We start from the raw sequence: 22,151 nt of genomic DNA on the forward strand, positions 1-22,151 counted from the left end.
TGGTTTCAGAGGAATAAAAAATTCTCCAAGGGTGAGCCATCTACTTGCACTCTAGACTCTAATACTTTTCTCTGCCTCTAAATCTTTGCTTTATAATTTATCTTCTCTCCTGTCCTGGAGCCCCTAAAATCACTTCATTGTATCCTCTCTCATCTTTCATGAACTCTTCTTACTCCCAAATCCTAGTATTCTCAGAAGTGCACCCTCAGGCTCTTTTTTTTTTAAGTTTATTTATTTATGAGCGAGAGCATAAGCAGGGAGGGCAGGAGGGGCAGAGAGAAAGAGAGAGAGAGAGAGAGAGAGAGAGAGAGAGAGAGAGAGAGAATGAATCCCAAACAGGTTCCACTTACCTGCACAGACCCCAATTCAGGGTTCAAACCCACAAACTGTGAGATCATGACCTGAGCCAAAATCAAAAGTCTGATGCTCAACTGACTTGAGCTACCCAGGCGCCTCACTCCTCATCTTATATGTACTTCCTGGACAATTTTATTTACTCCCATGACTTCATCTGTTACCTAGATGCTAATGATTCTCATATATATACTGCAAGTCCAGTAGTCTTCCCTGAGCTTTAGGTAAACAAGTTTTGGACTCTGGTATGCCACCAGATAGCCCTTTTAGAATTAAGGCACTTGCTTCCCCAGCCGTCCCACAGGCTCAAAACTGCAGTCCCTCTCTGGGAGTTGTCCTCAGTTGAAGGAGATGCTTCGCCCAGGTGTATGCCCATCTTTACCCAACTCCACTAGAGACAGACCATATCCGGCGGGACAAAAGGGCTCGACCCCCTTAACTCAATTTGGGACAACTCTAAAAGACTTCATGGATCGGCTGAGACCTCTGTTGTAACATCGCATTTCAACTTTCCTCTAACCCTACTTCCTTTTTATCCCTTCTGTGTATGATTGCTAAGTGCACTGCTTTTTAAATCTCCATCTAAAACAATAGTCAGGGGCATCTAGCTGCCTTTTGGTGGAGCATGTGACTCCTGATCTTGGAGTCATGAGTTTGAGCCCCATGTAGGGCACAGAGCTTACTTAAAAATAAATAATATCCAACTGCCTACACTATACAGATCATTCTCTTATTTTCATGCTTCAGCATATGTCTAGGACTAGTGAATGGTTGTGAAGAATATATTAGAATAAACTTCTGTGACCTACGTAAAAGTGTAGGTTTCTCTTCCTTCTCAACTATGTAGACCTCCCCACCAGAAGAGCATCTTGAGGACAGGACATCTTTGTATCTCCACTTGTTTAAATATGTATATGCACAAGAGACAACAAAATCCACTGCTGGTTTGTGATCACTTTTTGGTCTTTTGGCGAAGATCAAATGTATTGCTGATAAATGAAAAAATAAACAGATAACTAATTAGCCTATGAATTTCAAGACAGTAGTGGTCTTAAAACATTATCTGTCTGGGTGGCTCAGTCGGTTGAGCATCTGACCCTTGGTTTTGGCTCAGGTCATGATCTCATTGTTCATGGGTTTGAGCCCTACGTCAGGCTCTGTGATGACAGTGAGGATCCTTCTTGGGTTTTTCTTTGCCCCTCCTCCACTGTCTCTCAAAATAAGGAAACAAAAAAACATATCTGCACTTAAAAATTAAAGTCAAAACACAAAAACAAAAAACATACCTGCAAATTCTGACACTCCTCCCAATTAGAGGTGAGAGGTGGGGGGACAGATCCCCTCCCCTTAAATCTGCTTGAGTTGTGACTGTTTAGACAGAGCATGGAGGAAGTGACAAAGCCATGTCACAAAGGTCATACAGCTTTCATGGGGGCTTCTTGGGATTCTTACTCTGAGGGAAGCCAGTTGCCATGTAAATCTGACTACTCTGAGATGGTCAGGCTGAAGCCATAAATAGGCACTCCAGGCAACAGCCCAAGGTAAGATCTTGGCCAAAAACCACCTTCTACCATGTCAACCAATAAGCCATCTTAAATGTGAAGCTGAAATTTTAGAGGACTACAGCCCATCAACGGACTGCACTTTCAGGAGATCCCAAACAAAAATGGCCAAGTCAAGCGCTTTCAAAATTCCTGACTCACAAAACTGATTGAAGTACCAAATTCCTTTGGATAAATTTATTATACAGCATTAGCAACCAGAATACCTGAGTTTAAGGGTAGTTTGCTCTAATTTTTGCACATGGTAGGAGGTAAACCTCCATATGAATCTTAAAATCAATCAGCTTATCAATTTCAAAGTTATCTGGGAGGGGCATCTGGGTGGCTTCAGCTCAGGTCATGGTCTCACAGGTTCATAGGTTCTAGCCCCAAGTGGGGCTCTGCACTGACAATGTGGAGCCTACTTGGGGTTCTCTATCTGCCCCTCTTGTGTTTCCTCTCTCAAAATAAACTTTAAAAACTCATCTGGGGGAGCAGCCTGGGTGGCTCAGTCTGTTAAGCGTCTGACTCTAGGTTTTAGCTCAGGGCATGATCTCACGAATGAACACCTTGAGTTCAAGACCCACATCAGGTTCTCCGCTGACAATGTGGAGCCTGCTTTGGAATCTGTCTCCCCCTCTCTTTGCCCCTCCCCTGCTCATGTTCTTTCAAAAGTAAATTTAAAAAATAAGTCATCTGGGACCGCACTGCATCTATAAAATCAGTTTGGGGAATATCGGGTTCCTCTGACTTCAGTATGTTTGAAACTCATTTTAGGCCAAGACACTACAACCTCACACATCATTTGCTACAGAATCATGTGGACTTTGTCACATTTTGAGCTCTAAGCTTTCTCAGGCTTATTTTCTCCCACCTTGTCTCCGCACTTAACATCTACCCAACATTGGGCCAAATACTAAAAATGCCAATTTACCCACATACAACTGGTAACATTAAGTAAGAATCTTTATTTAATGAAGTAACTTGCCCAAGTTAAAAGGCCTCTCCCAGACTTCCCAATCCCTTCAGCCTGAAGGATATATTCCTATTTTCTCCTCTTAGACTCTATGGTCTAAAAGCTTACCAAAAATGAATACATTCCTCTATTCTTTGCTATCAAGTTTAAAATTGCCGGCCATACCTAATTATACTGTATAAAGAGGGAGAATTCTTAACTTGCTGCCTGTGCAGCCTGGTGACTAGTAAACACATTTTAAGATAACATGTGCAACTTTGGAGCCGGGACTGTGCTAAACACCACATCCATCAATTTCTATCCCAACTGCACAAAGAAAGTTACGTTCATTTTATTGATAAGCAAACTGCAAATTGGGTAACCTGGCAGATAACACAGCTGGGCAAATAGCTCAACACTTTGAACTTCAGTAGTTAAGATCCCGTTATGCCCCTAAACCACTGTACTAATTTTTGCCTAGAGATCCATTAGGTTCCTAACGTAGCAATCAAAAAGGAGCAATAAAAACTTGAACCAAAAAAAGGACTGAGAAGATTCTGGATTTGGGATGGCTGGCCTCTAAAACATATGCCAACCACAGTGAAACAAGGACTAGGAGTAGGAGAAAAACAAGGTCTTGACCTCATCCCTGGTACTGACCACACGCGTTTTCAAAGCAAATCCCATGGGAGGGGTGACTGTTACACTTTCAACAATCCTTTGTGGCTTTCTTTTTCAAGTAACACTGAGCAAACTTCTGAATTCCAAGTTGCTTCTCTTCTGCTTACTTACAGCAAGCTAACAAACTAGCACTTTCTGAAATTCTGCACTATACAAATGAGGCCCAGAGACCTAGCAACAGAATTACCTTTTAAACATAGGCCTCACACACCTTATCCCAAACAAATGCTTAAGCTAGTGCCAAAGAGTCCTTTGACTAACATCTTGTCAAGTTTCAAGAATGACTAGAGTGAAAGGAGAAAAGCAGATCTTACTTCCAAAGTTCTTTATTAAGCAGATTTTACAGCCAATTCCAGCAAGCTTTTCCCTACATCTATATTCAAAGACCCTGTCCATTTGCTACCGCATTATGAAATTCAACTTAGAGGAAACCTCGTCATTTGGCAAGCTGTAATTCTGTCTGTGCTTCTTTGTGAACAGGAGTACCCTGTAATAACCAGTATCTGAGGATTCTTTTGTGAAATACAAAGTGGGACACAAAATGCTATTAATGCCTGAAACCCAATGAAGGAGGGGCATGTAGTTAATTGCTGTATTCACCATACGCTAATTTTAGGAATTTTAGGAATAAAACCTATAAAGAATGAAGGCAATTTTAAACTATCGATGGCTACATCAGGTTAGTTAGGACAGTGAGGAAGGGCCGTTAGGTTGATCAGTAATTAATGTTGAAGTAGCTCTGCCAAAAAGGTCCAAGAAAGAGTCCTGAATTATAACCAGTTCTATGCCCACAATATGGAGCATCTTTTTATATCACCTAGAAACAAGGTGATGACATATAAGGAGAATTCTAGGAAACAAAAGGTCCTAACTTAAAAACAAAAACCAAAACACATAAAAGCACAATCTGATTTTAAAATGTCTTTATTAACAACAATTAGGTTGCTCATTCCTCTTTGCCCTCTTCCTCACTGGTTTTCTGGACACAGTTCACCTGATCCTGCCAATTAAAAGAAACAATTACTCCAAAATATGTTAAGAATCAGAGTTCTCAAACATTTACCATTTCGCACCAAGTAAACTTCCTAACACCAAACAATACTAATCAAGGAGTGTGGTATTAACAATATTTAATGACCTATATAATTAAGGATTCTTCAAGAGGCAGATGATTTTAACACCAGACTTTGTCACCAGCTAGTTGATTCAAGTTTACTTCCATTCACTAGAACTTAAGTAGCAACCACTCTTGGAAGGAAGATATAAGATACTCCATTAATTGGCACCTTCCCTAGGTTTAAGATATAGTCAATTAATTATTGCTATTTCTACCTTATTCTCTTTTCAAACTACGATTATGACAGCCCTTTAAACCTGAGTGATTATCTAGTTATCTATTTATGCAATTTGTATTAGATGAGAAGACAGTAAGCTATTGTCCACCTACTACCTTTCTGTAAAATACTGCCACAAAGTTATGTCCATTTGTTTACCTACTGTCTATGATGGCTTTCCCAGCTAGAATAGCAGAGTTGAGCTGAGTTTTCTTTAAAATTGCCAACCCGGGGGGTGTCTGGGTGGCTCAGTCGCTTAAGCATCTATCTGACTCTTGATTTCAGTTCAGGTCATGACTTCATGGTCATGAGATGGGAGTCCTCACTGGGCATGGAACATGCTTAAGATATTGTCTCTCTTTGCCCTTCCCCCGCTTACACTTGCTCTCAAAAAAAAAAAAAAAATCTCACAAAACCAAACAAACACAAACCCCAAAATTGCCAACCCTTCTAATACATCAACCAGATGAGATCAACTATAGGAGATCCCATCAAGTGACTATGTGGTTAAAAAACCGGGAACTCTGGGGCACCTGGGTGGCTCAGTTAAGCACCCAACTCTTGATTTTGGCTCAGGTCATGATCTCCTGGTTCATGAGATCAAGCCCGTGTCAGGCTCTGTGCTGACAATTCAAAGCCTGCCTGGGATTCTCTCTCTCCTCCCCCTACCCCTCCCTGGCTCACACACACACCCTCTCAAAATAAACATTAAAATAAAAATACAAAAACAACCAAGGAACTTTAAATTTTCCAAACTCTCCTCTGCATAGTTCAATGGACAAAGGTAGATATACATACATACTCTTAGAGAAAACTGAAGTCCCTGTTTTCCTGAGGCTTGAGCCAAACCAACAAACAAGGCCTACAACCTCAAGAAGGCTGTTAAAATGATTATAAATATGTACTATAAAAACATATCCCCTACAAGGAAGTTTTAACACAGAGTAAGTTAAAATGAAATATTCACACGTAAATAATCATGTTTGGAACACCCAAGAGTTGTCCAGAAGGCAGTTTACAAAGTAAGAATGATTCCACTTACCCAGACACTTCCTGAATCTAACAAGTTGTGGCTTTCCTTCTTGGCTCATGTTGTGGGATATCGTCTTGAGATTAATAGCTTATCCACCTATCATTAAAAATAGAAGTTATATAGCATATTACATTTTTTTAAATTAATTGTTAGTATGTACACTGTATTCTCACATCAACAAGAGGCACATTGGGGCACCTGGGTGGCGCAGTCGGTTAAGCGTCCGACTTCAGCCAGGTCACGATCTCACGGTCCGTGAGTTCGAGCCCCGCGTCGGGATCTGGGCTGATGGCTCAGAGCCTGGAGCCTGTTTCTGATTCTGTGTCTCCCTCTCTCTCTGCCCCTCCCCCGTTCATGCTCTGTCTCTCTCTGTCCCAAAAATAAATAAAACGTTGGAAAAAAAAAATTAAAAAAAAAAACAAAAAAACAAAAAAAAACAAGAGGCACATTCTGGGGTACAGGTCTGGGTTCCAATCAGTGGTTTGTATTTTCTTTTGCTGTTTTTACTTAGGAAGGACCTGGCCCACACCAAGGTGACATTCTAAATTTTCTTCACATAACACTTCAGAATTTTTCCTCCTCTACCAATGACCCATTCTGAATGGGTCAAAAGTGGAATTTAGAGTACTGAAAAGATGGCAGTTCCCCACTAATTCAAGCCTTCTTTGTCCATTTTCTCTACGTAACCATGTATCTTTTTCTATAGTTGTAAAAGTAACATACAATGTTAACATACAAAGTTAATAACATACAAAGTATAATTGACACACAAAGTTCTATTAGTTTCAGGTACAGATTCAACCATTTTTTTCAATTCTCCTACTGTTTGACACTTTTATAATAAAATACTCCCCACTTTCTCTTTCCCACTCACGTTCACATGCAAACAACTATTTTCAGAAACAAAACACTTGGACATTATCTTAGGAGAGGTAAACATCTTAAAAATCAAACGTGTTTTGCCCCACATAGCTAAATCAAATTATTTAACCTTTTTACAAATCAAACTCAAACTCTTCTACAGGTTAGGACTTCCAAAGAAACTTACTTGAAGTGAATGAGTACTCCAATATCAGCCAACATCAATCATTCTTACCTAAAGAATAATAAAAGAAAGTTAATATAAAAGACAAGGGTATAAAGGTTTGAAAATGCTAGTTAACTTCAAAATTTAAAGAGTAAATTCCAGAGACAAAAGATTGGGGGCAAGTTACGGAATAAAAAAACAACAGGAAGAAACTTGATGGGGGGAGAAAATCTAAAATTATTCTTATGTAAAGTAATAAAGTAGACAGCTGAATTCAAATAAAAATTGTATCTTAATTGAAATACAAAAGCCTAACTGCTATTTTCACCAGTCTGAGCACAATCCAGTTTGACTGCAACCCAAAATATACTATCCCTTATGTGAAGGTATGTGACAACGTTTACCTTACCAAATGAGTTTTAACATCAGCTCTCTTTTCATATAAAAGCACATACCCTGCCCCCCATTCAAGTATGTCTTCCATTCTCAGGTGGACTGACCACCTTCAGCAGGAGTCCTCCAAGAAGAGTGCCCTCCCCACTCCACAGTACACAACACTGCAGCTGTTATCCTGCAATCCTATGTATTTGCCTTGTTCTTTCCCTCCAAGTCCTCACTGAGTTTTAAGTTGGGGCAGGAAAGCTATGCCTTATTCGGGACAGCAAGGAACCTGCGTTTTTCTGAGGGAGAAGACATTCACCTTCACTATATATATGCCTGGTAGGGCCGCAGTGCACAAAAACCAGAAAGATCAGCCTTAATTCAAGTTCCAGGTTTTTCTTCCTCCCTGATTATCAGTTACTGCCAAGGGTATAAAAAATAAGAGTTCCCTGTTGCACATGTACCATCCATAAGGGATACTATATCGTTTTGCATTCTCCCCCATTCTCCAGATTATCCTAGTACTCTGCATCCAGCCCCCTTCTCACCCTCCAAATAAAATCTTTTCAGCACTGGTGTTCAAAAGCAACATTTTTATGGTTGATGGTGTACAACTGTGAGAGTTCCACAGTTGAGTCTTAAAAATTGCCAATCATTATCTAGCAGCAATGACAGATGATTAGGAGCAGTCAAATCCTCGGAATTCTTTCCCTAATAGGCAGCCATTTGAGAACTGCACTAGCTGACAGACACTGAAACATTATCAGCTAAAGCCAAAACCAAGTAAAGGCCCAGAACAAGCATCCTGGCTCTCTCAAACCTGTCCAAAATCATTAAGGGAAAGGCAATAAAAATGCAGGACTGTTGATCATGTCACTGCAGCTGACAATGATTAACAATAGGAGACATGCAACCCCCATTAAGGTTAAAAGTCCGAAACTAGTCACACGCATCTCTTTTCTTGGGGAAAAATGAGACTATTATACATTCTTGGTAGGTTTTGCAACCTTGTGTGAAGAGCACCCATTCCATTTCTTTCATCTTTCAGAAAGCACCGGTATCTGTTCCAAGGGCCTAACAGTACGAAAATGCATTCTGGCATCACACCTCTGAACTTTAGACCATTCTCATTAAAAAGAATAATTCTGGTTTGCAACAAGGAAACACTATGAAATACAATGCAAGCACCTCGGTATAGTGGTGTTACTGAAGCCCATTTATTCCCAGCTTTTTGAGTGAGTGATTTTAAGATCCTCTACACTAAGATTCACAAATTATAGCTACATACAAATCGAAACTAGTTTAGAATTGACTTAAGTCACAGGTTTCTCATTTCAAAGTGCAAAAGCCTACTCATCTTGAAATAAGCAGAAATGAAGCAAAATTAACCCCCCACCCCAATGATGTTCCTCAAGTCCATATATTGTAACAAGTACGTTCTCTCAAAATTGTTATTGACTGTTAAGAAATGAACCTGAGCTTTTATTTCTAAACACTTGAATCACTAAATCACGGTAGCAAGTGTTGGCCACCGATTTAATGGATTATGCCACAGGAAAATCCCATCGGGGTTGTATGTCAATTTAGCGACACTATTGTCACTAATATTGAGCATTATGTTTGAACTGCATTGTATTATTAACAAAGAGCTAAACTAGTCACCATTTGCTTTTTCACCTAACAGGAGAGTCAAGGTATTTGTTTGAATAGACTACGTATTAAAGTACAAATTTGTCCCCACCTTGTGAATTGCTTGCCAAAGAGCAAGCCATTTTTCTTGATACAATGGAAGAAAATTCTCATAGTCACGAAGAGTTTTCACCGGCATTTATGCGAAGTAAACCAAACTTCCAGTTACAGAGCAGAAAGCATTATACGTGAAAGCTGTTTCCATGCATGCTAGCTAAAAACCAGCTCGGAGACCAAAGTTACGTTGAATTGAGGTCTGGAACAACAGTCGATGCAAAGCTTACAAAGCTGAAGTCCTAAGCAACCAAAGCTGCTTTTGAAGACTTTTTATTTTTTTATTTTTGGTAAGCATTTTGGATTATAACATCACATCCCTAAAGCTAAGGGAACCAAATTCAAAAATCTACTCTGAACATTTGCAGTCATCCTACAGAATACGACGAAGAAGTCTTAGGATTGGGAAATGATTCCCAACGTGTATTCAACTGCAGGCAAGTCAACATGCCACACCACTTTCCCCCAGGTTTAGAGCATAGACATATTTAGACAAGTCACATAACTTGAAACTATTCACATTAGATTCCCATCTAAGCCCACGTTAGTAACAAAGGTATTCCCATGAAGCCCATTAAAAAAAAAAATTTAAGTCACATTACAAAAAAAAAAAAAAAAAAAAAAAAAACACCACTGTACTTTTTAGTCTTAATTCACTCCAACCTGCAGAATGATTACCAAGATTGCATTCTGAAATGGATATTGCTGACCTATGGGCAGGTCAGTTTGCTACAACAGAGACTCAGTATCACATGCTATACAGTCCATGTCAAGATGCTAAAAGCACTCTACTTTCCAAGTATGGTTTGATTCCCTCTCCCCCACACCACTGACGTGTTCCACGTTCTCTTCAGTTACAATGCAACTAAAGGAAACCACACAACTGCATCAGATGTACCAAAGAATCAAGTTTGCACTTTTTATCTGAGAACTGCAACAGCACTGATTTCTGCCTGACAAATTACAGCTTGAAACCCAAACCCACGCAGTTTTGATAGCAGCTAGCTTTACCATCCAAGTGTTAGGTGCTGCACTGTAATTTCATGGTCAGAAGTGTGATGTCAGAATGCCCACGGAATAAAAGTACATAGCAAGTCACCAAGTTAGATTATATTGCTTGTTACCTACCTGTATGCAGTCGGCAATGAGAATCTTGGAGCAAGCAGGAATACTACATCCGGGTCCTAATGTCCATTGCCATTTGCGGTACTACGTTCCTCACAGTTACGCACTGCAGAAATGCTGGCTAAATGCAGTTATGTAGCAGGCCACTACTTTAATAGTGCACAATTGCAGTCCAAGAACACCAGAAAACATCCCGCCACAACGTAGTGGCTTGCCCGAGAAAAGCCAAGTATCTAAATTTTTGTCTGCCATAATATGCCACTTATAAAAATTGCACAGGCGTAACGTTACAATTTCCCAAATTATTATCTGTTTGTATTAGTGGTATAATACATCTATATAAAGAGTGGTGGGGTTTATAGGACTTCTTAGGAGTTTTAATTAGTGTTCTAAGCAGAGGATTATGGTTTCACTAAATAATGTGAGCCATTCAGTTAATCTTATAAGGTACCTATTGAATACACTGGGATCTCGTAGAGAATGCAGTTTAAAGATTAGGAGTAATAAGCTTAAAATGATCAGTGTTCCTCTTAAAATAAAATTACGAGAGAAAGAGGAGAAGAGGAAATGGGGGCAGCTGGTTTCTTTAAATAAGAAAAATGGCTGAAATACTTCAAAAGTACTACATTCCCTTTCCCACCCATTTCATATCAGCTTTTAGGAAACTCCTTTTTAAGAGGATTTAAATTCACATTAAGCTAAAAACTACCATATGCATTCCAAGACTTATTGAAAGTCTCTTTGAGTAGCTTACAACCCTTGGTACACTGCCGTTTCAGTGAGGAAAAGGCAAAACTTAGTGGAAACTAAGCAACATTATTTGCTAAACAACGTTTAGCAATTCTACAGCCCACAGTAAGGCTAGCAAAACCACAACTTTCAGGAGATTATCCATTAGCATCCTTCACCACTCTTCAAAGGTACAGTACTAACAAAAGCTTATTTTAGGGGTCTGTGCCAGCATCCCTTATAAAGAAAGGCATGTAATCTGAAAAATAAACTGAAACATTAATTTTATAGGCAGATTTTCCCACTTCCCCACCAGCCCCCGCCCACACACATTCACGTTCACCCTCTGTGGGTGTCCCATGAACACCCCTTAATTTATCATTAGTGGAGTCCCTACCATACAATTCAATCAAATTGTAACGGATTCCTTTCAAATCCAGACCCTTGTTTCCATACAGAAAACCTCATACATATCACCAATTAATGACTTGGGACAAAACTTCCTCATGGATAGAATTATGGTGGAACTACTTACTACCCACTTCCAAGTGTCTTGGGGAAGAAATAATAAACATATTCTAAGGAGATTCTCTTCCTTAATTAGCACACCATGTACCTGTCAAGTCACACAACCAGGATTGAGTGACATGCCTTTATACTCCACTAGTGTTTTACTTTTAGTATTATCCAGTTTCCTATGCAGAAAGTGCTCAGAGTTTCAACAAGAGGTTTCCCTTTGTACTCAGGCACAATACTAAACTTCAGCATTTAACGAAGATTTGATTTAGAATTTTACTTTTGCCAATTAGCACCAAGAACAGAGGTGAAAAGGAGGAAGACACATTCCATAGTAAGAGTTCTGTAATGTACAAATTTGAATGGAACTAAGAACAAAGCCAAACCAATTCAATTACTTTACCTACTTTTAGGAAGCTGTTCCTCTGCTAACATACATACGCTGGGAAAACAGGTTCCCATCGTACTATCAGACAACAGTAACAATCTACTTTAATGTTAAGTCAGAATGTCTTATCCTAATGGAAGGAGATTCAATGAAGTTGACAATCAGCTGACAACACCATCGAAACACTCCAAAACTTTATGGTGGGAGAAAGGGGTATTTGTACTGTGTAGCATGAGCAACTCTCTCCAGATTTAGTGCTACATCAAAAGTAAACTATAGAAAAGCAGGTTAACAAATAGTTTACAATAAGAATCGTGATCTACAACGCTACTGGTCATTAACAGTCACCACTAGTTCTTAGAAAAGAGAACAAGTTTTCATAGCCCTACAGATTTTGTCCACCAGAAGTAGCACACGGAGATGTAAAAGTTACAGAGTACAAATGTATACGTAGCTAAACCTACTTCATGGTTACTACGCTTCTTACTTGCAAGTTGAATTTTTCACACTAAACCCCATCTTCATAAATCGCTTGAAGTAATACATGAAAAGGCTTCATGTTTAACAATCTTTAATTCAAATATGAAAGTTCAATACAAGCCATTTGTAGGGCTTGGGACTTGTTCTTTTAAAAACAAGAATGGAGGAATGCAACAAAATGATCTTTCCACTTTTTTCTTCAGAAACTTTCAAGGAAAGGATAGATCATAGGGCCATAAAGATCCATTTAGTCATACCCACTTTCTCCCCCTACCAAGTCTTTCACCCATTCCATAATCTTAATACACATTCCTGAAGGAAGAGTTACAGTTCAGCTTGCTTACATAACCATTTAAAAATACTTAGCACCAGCTTGCTTCCTATAATGCCAAACAAATCATGAAACTACTTCAATATGCATTTCTTCTTTTTAAAACAAGGGGGGGGGGGGGTACTTATTTGTAGAAAGCAATGCTTAGCCTACAGATACATTTCCCAGAAATGGCATATGCCATTCAAAGGCCTAGACACGCTCATGCTTTCGAAGTGGAATACCTAGCCTAATGTGCATAGAAGCATGAATGGCAAAGTTGAAGATCAATATTATAACTATTTTTTCTATTTATTTGAAGCACAGTAAAAAAAAAATTGGTACACTTTGGAAATTCAGTGGCACAAGGTACACTGCCATAACTTGAGGGACATTATACAGTTAAAAAAAAAAAAAAAAAGGAAATAAAAAGGAAAAAGAATTCCCCTGTTTGAAACACTGCATTACATAATTTTACCTGCCCAAACAGACCATTTACAAATATTAGGTCAATAAACTGCTAACATCCATAAAAAGGTAGCTTTCTTACTAAAATGCAAGAATTTAAAAGATTGGTATCTAAACAAGAAAAGACAAAAACAAACTGGAATGAAAACCTAGATATCACATCTAAAATCGGGGCTTTTTGTTTGGGCCTTCATACTCTTCTCTCCCTCTACCATATCCTGCTGGAGTTCCAGGCCCCATTCCTCTAGGACCCTGTCCACCCACAGGTCCCGCACCTCCCTGCCCAAAGCGCTCAGTACGCTATTGGAACAGTAATTAACAGTTCATTATATGTAGTTGATGTCCATGTGTGTTAAGTAAATATTTTAGAAGGTTCCGTAGTCAACGTTCGTCGATACAATCACCAATGAGTCGATCCACAGGTACCGGGAACATAGAAAGGAAAAAAGGGTAATTTGAAAATTAGTTTACGATAATACATGCCTTGTGGTATGTTCCCACTTGAGCCATTCTCATACACCTGTTTCAAAGAATAGGTCTTCCCTGTAGTGCTAAAAAATTTAAGAATTAGTGCAGATGTGAAAACCCATTCCAAAATGAGTTTTAAGAAATTTCACATCAGATTAACCCACTGCAAAAGCTTGCAAACTTCTCACTTTCAAGGTCTGAACAGGAAATTTAATTTCCAAGTAAGCCTAACAAGCCCAACCAGACAGATTCAATTCACTCAATGAAGTGACAAAGACCTACTCACCAGTTAGTGGCATGAGCTGCATAAGAAACCTTGTGCTTTTCAAGATCTTAAGACACATCTGCTAAGTTGCAGAATCTTAAAACGTTCAAAGTTTTAATAAAATGCTACCAGACTACAAAAAGAAAAAGCATAAAAGACTAACAGATTTAGTCACTTAACCGGCACAGTAACTTCATTAAAAGTGTTGCCATATTCTCACAGGTATACCACCTTCAGAACCATCACTAAATAAGCAGAGACAATTATGTTCACAGTAGTATAGTTGCAAATTGACTAAATATACAGCCCACCCCCACACCAGCCCAGCTTTTCCTTCGCGTCTTTGAAAGTCTACGGACACTTAGCTATGATTCCATGTTTTGGGGATCTCCCAAACAGCTTAACACCAAGCTTAAGTGACTGCAGTAAAGCAGGACTTCGTTATTCCATCTAGTTTTAAGTACTTTAATCTTAGAAACCTATGTTCCCAAACAGAAAAATCCTATTGATATGCAAAGCACAAAAGCCTTACAAATTCTATTCAAAATAAATCAGTTACAGAGAACATCACTCCAAAAGGGAGGGAAAAAAAGCAGGTTTAACTTCCTATACATAGTTCAAACATGTTTTCTACTATATACTACAGGGCTACTTAAACTAAATCTCAATTCTTTAAACTATTTCTCAAAAACCTAAAAATGTCAGGGTTTTAACACATTGTACGGTGTTTCTCAAAAGCTATGAGAAAATTTGGGGGTTTCACGGTTATTACATCTTAGAACCCTACCTGTTATAGGAGACAGAAAAAATCTCAATTGTGGGAACATCATGCCAAATTATATTTTACAAATTTGATACAGACCTACAATCTGCCTTTTAGGAAGCGTATAAACCAAAATGTTACCCACGTTAGTTTTTAAATTCATTTTGAAGAAAACAACACTACCTTTACCCAACCAGCTATTTATGATTCTAATTCTCAAAAAACCTCAAGTAGGCTTTAAATGGATTAGACCCCATAATAAATCCTTACATTCCTATTTGTAAAATAAACCTAATGAGCTATGTGTTGCAGCTTCCCTCTCCTTTGCCAAAAGCCTGTAGGTGAACCAATCATATTCAACTCAGTTATGAAAATGCACACTTCTCTAAACCCACCTCTAAATCCAATATTCAAATTTCCTATGGATTTGTAAAGCCCTAACACAGCCACTCAGACCAATTCACTTGGTTGTTTCTAAAGCATCCTGACAGACTACCTGTACAGTTAAAATATGAAAGCATCAAGAAGGTTCAGATCAAATGCACACAACTAGTATGCTTAATGGTCATGGATTGTTGCTATCCTGTAGCAATATAGAGATGTCAGTGTTTTAGAAGGTGCACCTATTGACAGGCCCAACAAGTGGGAAACGACGAGTCAAAACAGTAAACAACTCCCTTCTCATGGGTAGAAACCACACCAAATATAGGTCAAAGTCCTACACGTCACTAAAACATGCCTAGAACTATAAACTGCAAGTCTGATTCATACTTATGGCAAATATCAGCTTAATGAACGACAGTTTGCCATTTGATTACTCTCACGTGGATGTAGAATAATCAGGTACATCATCTAACATTTAGAATTTGGATTTGCCATGTGCTAGAGTGCAAAAGTACACAAGCAATATAATGGAAAGCACCTATGTCTACTTATTGCCGAAGAGAACTCCAACATACTACTGACAGCATTGACTTCTTGTTGGCAACCATTTCTGTTTAGGTTACCGCATACTGAGTTCTTCTATGTTGCCAAAGTTTTCCTCAATATTATGATTTACATGATACGGGAACTAAAAAGAGGTTCAGTTACCTACTTAAAAAAACAAAACAAAAGAAAAAAAAAACAGAAAACAAAACACACACACGTAAGTTGTGAAAAATGAGAATTTCCTTTGTACTACGTCACACAGGATACATTACCATGTCGCTTCCCATCATGGAACCACTCATGGTTGCTGGTGGAACTCCAGGATTAGCTTCATAACCTATGCCACCACCACCACCTAGAGGTGGAAATTTCTGGCCTCCTGAACCATAGGGATCTAGGAAACAAAAATGCTGGTTACAACTCAACCAGAATACAGCTCTTGAATGGTACTGCTAATATTATTTTCATGCTTACCTCCCATGTTCATTGCTCCTCCTCCACCCATTCTCATGTCTCTTTCTCTCTGAAAGAAAAAAATCCCTTTCATATGTCCATACCAAGAATACTTAGACAAAAAAAATCTCCAAAACTCAAAGATGAAGACTATTTTTAAAATCAGTATTCTGAAACCACTTGTTGAAATTCAATTATCCAAAAACCGATAAAGCTTCTTCCTAACCAATGAAATCTTTAGGCCCAGCCAAGAAGATAAAACTCAAAGCGTATCATAATACACTTGTAAAAACAAAAACTATAAAGTGAAATGTTATATTTAACTAAGTAAGACTTCATGTTTTTGGTACCTACAAGTTTTGTAGACAACTCCAACTAGACTGCAATAGAATTTTACTTACTGGATCCATGTAGCCCATCCGGCTATAACTTTCCTCTCTTTGGCGCCTCATTTGTTCTTCCATTTCACGTTGGCGAATCATCATCTCTTCTTCCCTTCTACGTCGTTCTTCTTCTTGCCTGGAAATATTCATCAAGCACATGAACGGTCACCCACATCTTTATAAGTTAATTTGAAGGGGTGCCTGGGTGGCTCTGTCAGTTGGGCATGTGACTTCGGCTCAGGTCATGATCTCAGTTTGTGAGTTAGAGCCTGCTTGAGATTCTCTCTGCCCCTCCCTACCTGTGCTCTCCCATGCTATGTTATCTCAAAATTAATGAACTTTAAAATAAATAAGTCAACTTGGAAAAAGCTAGTGGTCTGCCTCAGAGCTTTACAAAGTCTAGGTTAGAGGAACACCTGGGTGGCTTAGCCGGTTAGTCACTTGACTTCGGCTTCTCCAAGTTCATGGCAGTTCATGGGTTTGAGCCAGGCACTCTTCTGAGTAGAAAGCCCACTCTGGATTCTGTCTCCCTCCCTCTCTGCCGCCTCCCTGGCTCGCTCACCCTCTCTCTCAAAAATAAACATTAAAAAAAAAAAATTACAAAGTCTAGATTAGAGCAAACACACAGGAAAGCCTGAAGAGAGTCTAGAACAGACCTAGAAGCATTCTGGCAAAGAAAACTGGTGTCCTAAATGAAAACCTTACACTCTACTCTGATTTAGTGTCAAACCAACACTGACATATGTCAGTATTTAACCTCTGTATGCCAACACTCACCTGCAAGACTTAGATGTATCTTTTCCTCTAAATGTTTATGCAGAAGGCTTAATTTAGTTTAACAAAATTTTACCTTAGCTGCATTTCTTTACGTTTCTGCATTTCTTGATTATGAAGTTCTTCCATGCGTCTTAATTCTTCCTGGCGTCTCATCAGATCTAAACATTAGAAAATTTTGTTGTGAATTCACATTAACGGGGTTCTAAAAAGTTCAAAAAGCAATTCAGCCTATCAGTGAAATTTACACAACAGGATCTTTTTTTTTTTTTTTACCTTGACGCAAAAGATTTGCCTGATGTTCGTGATAAGCATCTTCCATTTCACTTTCCAATTTGTCCTTTGCATCTTTCATGTTTTTTTCAACTTGCTCCCTTTGCTGTTTCTCCATTTCATCCAGGGACTTCCATCGCTGAGAATATTCATACTCAAATGTGCCATGCTGGGCAAAACGAGGAGGGGTTTCTCTCTCCCTGACAATATTTCAACATGAACCGATTTGTGGATGCACGTAAGAAAGACTACTCAATTACCCTAAAAACACTGATTTTGCCCCTGGCCTATAGACTCTAAGAAATACCCAAAGGCAGGGGATGGCAGGGGTGCCAGGGTGGCTCAGCCGGTTAATCGTCCAACTTCTGGTTTTGGCTCAGGTCATCTCAGTGTCATGAGATCAAGCCCTGAGTTGGGCTCTGCGCATCATGACAACATGGAGTCTGCTTGGGTTCTCTCTTTCTGCTCCTCCCCACTCACATTCTTTCTCAAAATAAATAAATTTTAAAAAATAGCTTTACATCAAAAATAATACATGTCCCAAGATGCCTGGCTGGCTCAGTCAGAAGCACATGACTCTTGATTTTGTGGTTGTGCATCTGAGCCTTATGAATTTGAGCCCCGTAAGGGGTGTAGAGATTATTTAAAAATAAAATCTTTGGGTCGCCTGAGTGGCTCAGTCAGTTAAGCGCCCAACTTCACTTCAGGTTGTTATCTTGCAGTTTGTGCTGACAGCTCAGAGCCTGGAGCCTGCTTCAGATCCCGTGTCTCCCTCTCTCTCTGCCCCTCCCCACTCTCTCAAAAATGAATAAACATTTTAAAATTTTTAAACCTTTATGTAAAATAAGTAATACATGTCCCAGAATTCTATGGTAACAGAAAATAATGGGCACTGAAAAGCAATCCTACCTTCCTCATTTCCTAATTCTGTTTCCTCTAACCAAATGCCTAATCAAGGAGTATATTTTTTTCCATTCTTAAAAAGGAAGATACCTATTCATCACACAACTGTTCTAAAGACAAAACAAAATTGCATGTAAACTACACCTATCTCAACAATGAATACTAGGCATTTGAAGATCTCTGCTTCAAAACCTCTAAACTTCCTGAGCCTTAGATTTCTATCAAGCATATATGCATTTGAAGAATTTTGCATTTTCTAAGCAAAAGTGAAAAATTACTGCAAATTGTTTGGACTTAAATAAGAAAAATGCTTAAAATTTAAATCAATCTTACTTTTGATACATTGGATTCTTCTGTGCAAGTTTTTCAGGAAGGCCATCTTCATCATCTAATTGTTCAAGTGGTTCCACAATGACTGGACGAGGAGTTCTAATAACAAAAATGGTTCCGTCTTAACTTCGTTTCAGTTTTGTTTCAACTTCCTCATCCAAGTTAATAAATAAAAATTAGGATAAGCACAAGAACTTACGTTGTTAGTAAGAAAACACCTTCACTGCATCTTTCAAATGCTTTCCTTGCTGCTGGTTTGGAAGCAAACTCAACAATGCCTTTCCCTGTAGATCTCCCGCGATCATCCACAATTACAACAGCCCTTTCAATAGGACCAAACTGGCTAAAAGCTTCTTCCAACAGTTCATTGGAAACATAAGGTGAAAGGTTTCGAACAGAAAGGGCGGCAGCATGTGTGGCAAAACGAACCCGAAGCTGTCTACCTCTCATCGGTGTATCATCAAGTTCAGCTTTGGCAATTTCAGCCAGTGCTCTAGATTCCTGAAAGTTATCAGACATGCTCATGTTAATAACCTATTGGCTAATGTCCACTCTGAAACTGTTAAAAGCTTAACTCCCACTCCTATTCTTCCTCAGGCTCAGTTCAAGCAACCCTCCCAGACACCACTCAGGGTAGGTAGTTAAATGTCTTATCCACCCACTCTCCCCTTTTCTTAGGTACCAACAATTATTCGCTATATAAGTGGCATCTTGTTTGTAAAAAAGGTGAAAAATTTAAAAACCAACTTATTGCTGTTGGTTTGAACACTAGCGTCTGCAGTAGCAAAAAATGAAAACACTCTTCTAAATCCACATTAAATTAAAAAAAAACTCACAAGTTTAATAAATCCAAATCCTTTGCCTTTGTTGATAAAAACTTCTCCTGGTTCTCCATATTTAGCAAATAGTCTTTTGAATTCATCCTCTGTGATATCAGCAGGTAGATTCCCAACAAATAACCGACAACGCTGAGTGTAAGTTTTCTCTCCAGGCCTCCTCAACAGAGACAAGTTGGCTTTAAACCCCTAATGAAAAAGGAAGGAAATTTTTCAGACACCAGTCACCTCATCAAGTAGGAAAATTCAGTAACAATGTTTGCTTTTCCCAGCCTGGGTAACACCACCAACGGAGTTATTCTTCAATGCCGTTTAAAATCAAAACAAAATTTTACTTATTTGCGGATTTCCAATGCATTTAACTATCCGAACATCAAACAGCCCAAACCATCCAAACACTCGAGAATAGACCTACAGCCCTCTCTAGACTCGACTCTACATGAGCAACCTCGTCAGCTGTATATGCTTAGTGTCGCTAACAAATCTACATCGTAGCAGACGTTAAGTCAAATCAAGTTTTACATGAAAAAAAATGACCAAAACCCTGCTGTCACCCACATGACTCGTGCCTGCTCCTGTAAGGCCGGAAGTTCCCAGATCTCTCCAACCCTACACAGCACGCTCTAGTCTGGTTCCCAGGGCCCGCTAGCTTTAACATGGCCCAGGGCAGCTTGTCATCGCCTGCCTCCCCAGGCCAGCCTCCCTCGGGCCTCTTAGAGGCCCCACGCCGTCCGCCCCCTACTCCGACAGCGGCCCCGCCCTCGGCCGCCCGCGCGCACGCGCTCTTTCCGGTCTCCGACAAAATGGAGGCCGGGAAAGGAAGGAGGAGGGGGCCGCCGCCATCTTAGGGAAACCGACGCGTAGCTCGGGGAGATACTCACCTCCGAGTCGGAGATCTTCTCCTCGCTGCGGCCACCAGGCCCGCCGGGTGGGGGCCCCTGGTGGTGCTGCTGGTGGTAGGGTGGGTGGTGCTGCCGGCCTCCTCGGGGCTCCCCGCCGCCTCGGTGTGGCGGCTTGGGGTGGCCGCCAGGAGTACTTAGGCCCGGGCCGCCGCCGGGCTTCGGCCCGCCTGGCATCTTGCCGCCTTTCGGGCCTCCGGGTCCTGGGCCCTGCTTAGGACCGGGCCCCGGGCCCCCTGCGGGTGGAGGCGGGGGGCCCCCGGCCTGAGGTGGGGTGGTGGGGACGCCGCTGCTCGGCGGCGCGGGCGGGGGCGCCCCGGGGGGCGCCGAGGTGACAGCGGGCGGCGGGGTCGGGGTGGGGCCTGGGCCCGTAGGGGCCCCAGAGGTCGGGGGAGTGGCGGGCGGTGCCGAGCCGGAGGCCGGCGGAGCGCTGCCCACTCCAGGAGCCGGGCCGGGTCCCTGAGGAACGACGGGCTTGGACGAATCCTGTGGCGGCGGCGGCGGCTGCTGATGCGGCGGCTGATGCGGCGGTGGCTGAAGTGGCGGCGGCTGCTGTGGTGGCGGCTGCTGCGGTGGTGGCTGCTGCTGTTGCTGGTGCGGAGGCGGTGGTGGGATTGGGGGCTTGGGGCCACCCTGGCCCGGGCCGGGCCCCATGGGTCCGCGGTTCTGATTGAGGCCCATGCCGGGCGGCGGGGAGCGGAAGTCGTGGAGGCCGCCGCGGCCGCCGCCTCCTCCGCGCCGGTGGAAGCCGCCACCGCCACCGCCACGGCTCCGGAACCGATCCCGAGACATGTCTGTAATCAAGGGGCGGTCGAGGCAGAAGCGGAGAAGACGCTCTGGGAACGTGGAGGCCACCTTGCTTCGCACAAGATGGCGGATGACACAGGCGGCGCGCCGCCTTTGTCCTCCTCTTATATAGGCCAGGTGGCTTGGCCCCGCCTACTTCTCGATCTGTAGCTCCAATAGCCAATTGCAAGTACGGTACTTGATGACACAAAGTTACGGAACGCTAATCTTTCCGATTGGCTTCCGGATGAGAGGAGGGAGGCTTGGAGGGGCTGAAGTTTCCAGTTGGCCAATGAGCAGAAAAGGAGTTGGCTGCAGGCCACTGTGATTTGCTGTGAGAAATTTGAATGGGTTCGCCAGAGCAGTTTTCCCTGATAAGCCACGGCCCTATCAGCTCCTGGGGAGAGATGTTAGAGGACCCTTTTCTTTGTTGATTACTCCCAAGAGCTGCCTCCGGGTATCCTTGCCCTGAAAGAACAGCTGTTCTCCGTTCTCGGGTTCAAAAGCATAAATTACGTGTATCTACTATCTACTCTACCTTGTTCTGGGCCAATTAAACTTGAGAACTAAAATCTTACCGATTTCACACACCCAAGCTTACTGATTTCATTTTGGAACCTCAGCGGAGTACAGGTTTGTTCTAGCAGTATAAATTTGGGAATAGGCTTAAGTTAGTGAACTCTTTGTTAAAAAAGGAAGTTTTGACTGTGTGTGAGCGTGTGTGTAGACTAGTAATTTACAAGCACAAGTCACAGGAGGAATATAACATTTTCCTTAATTCCTAGCACTCAATACTTTGTGGACAGATTAAGATACTTCCAAATTACAACGTTAAAATATCTGTATGGAATCAACCAATGGGCACCACCCTTCTTCCTTCGTACAGCATCTTCTAACTGTATCCCTTAACACCCTACCTAGTTACTGTCATCTATGGACCTTTTGATGGATCGATCATTCCTCCCTCAATTAATACTAGGCCATGGCTCATTGTCCTCCTCTCCATCTCTATTTCTGCTCATC

General features: G+C 41.1%; 1 protein-coding gene and 1 long non-coding RNA gene across 5 annotated transcripts; one reads left to right on the forward strand and one right to left on the reverse strand.

Annotated features, from left to right (window-relative positions):
* Window positions 1-4,439: 4,439 nt before the first annotated feature.
* On the reverse strand, window positions 4,440-21,239 carry SFPQ (splicing factor proline and glutamine rich). 4 transcript variants are annotated; one of them, XM_043574439.1, is made up of 13 exons: window positions 20,325-21,239; window positions 19,444-19,632; window positions 18,807-19,108; window positions 18,611-18,706; window positions 17,378-17,574; window positions 17,178-17,262; window positions 16,346-16,463; window positions 15,966-16,014; window positions 15,764-15,885; window positions 10,178-13,365; window positions 6,947-6,994; window positions 5,908-5,994; window positions 4,440-4,531 (listed from the first exon to the last, which is right to left on the reverse strand). In XM_043574439.1, the coding sequence occupies exons 1-10, from the start codon at window positions 21,132-21,134 to the stop codon at window positions 13,228-13,230; spliced, it is 2,106 nt and encodes a 701-aa protein (XP_043430374.1). In that variant the 5' UTR covers window positions 21,135-21,239; the 3' UTR covers window positions 4,440-4,531; window positions 5,908-5,994; window positions 6,947-6,994; window positions 10,178-13,227. The 4 variants fall into 4 exon arrangements, with proteins under 4 accessions (XP_043430374.1, XP_043430376.1, XP_043430373.1 ...); XM_043574441.1 differs by lacking the exon at window positions 10,178-13,365; XM_043574438.1 differs by having other exon boundaries at window positions 6,947-13,365.
* LOC122480258 lies at window positions 13,360-19,671 on the forward strand. Its single transcript, XR_006296539.1, has 3 exons — window positions 13,360-14,683; window positions 16,817-16,828; window positions 19,661-19,671. It is a non-coding gene; the product is annotated as an uncharacterized LOC122480258 (long non-coding RNA).
* Window positions 21,240-22,151: the final 912 nt, after the last annotated feature.

Source organism: Prionailurus bengalensis, chromosome C1, assembly GCF_016509475.1.
Source record: "Prionailurus bengalensis isolate Pbe53 chromosome C1, Fcat_Pben_1.1_paternal_pri, whole genome shotgun sequence".
Lineage (NCBI taxonomy): Eukaryota > Metazoa > Chordata > Mammalia > Carnivora > Felidae > Prionailurus > Prionailurus bengalensis.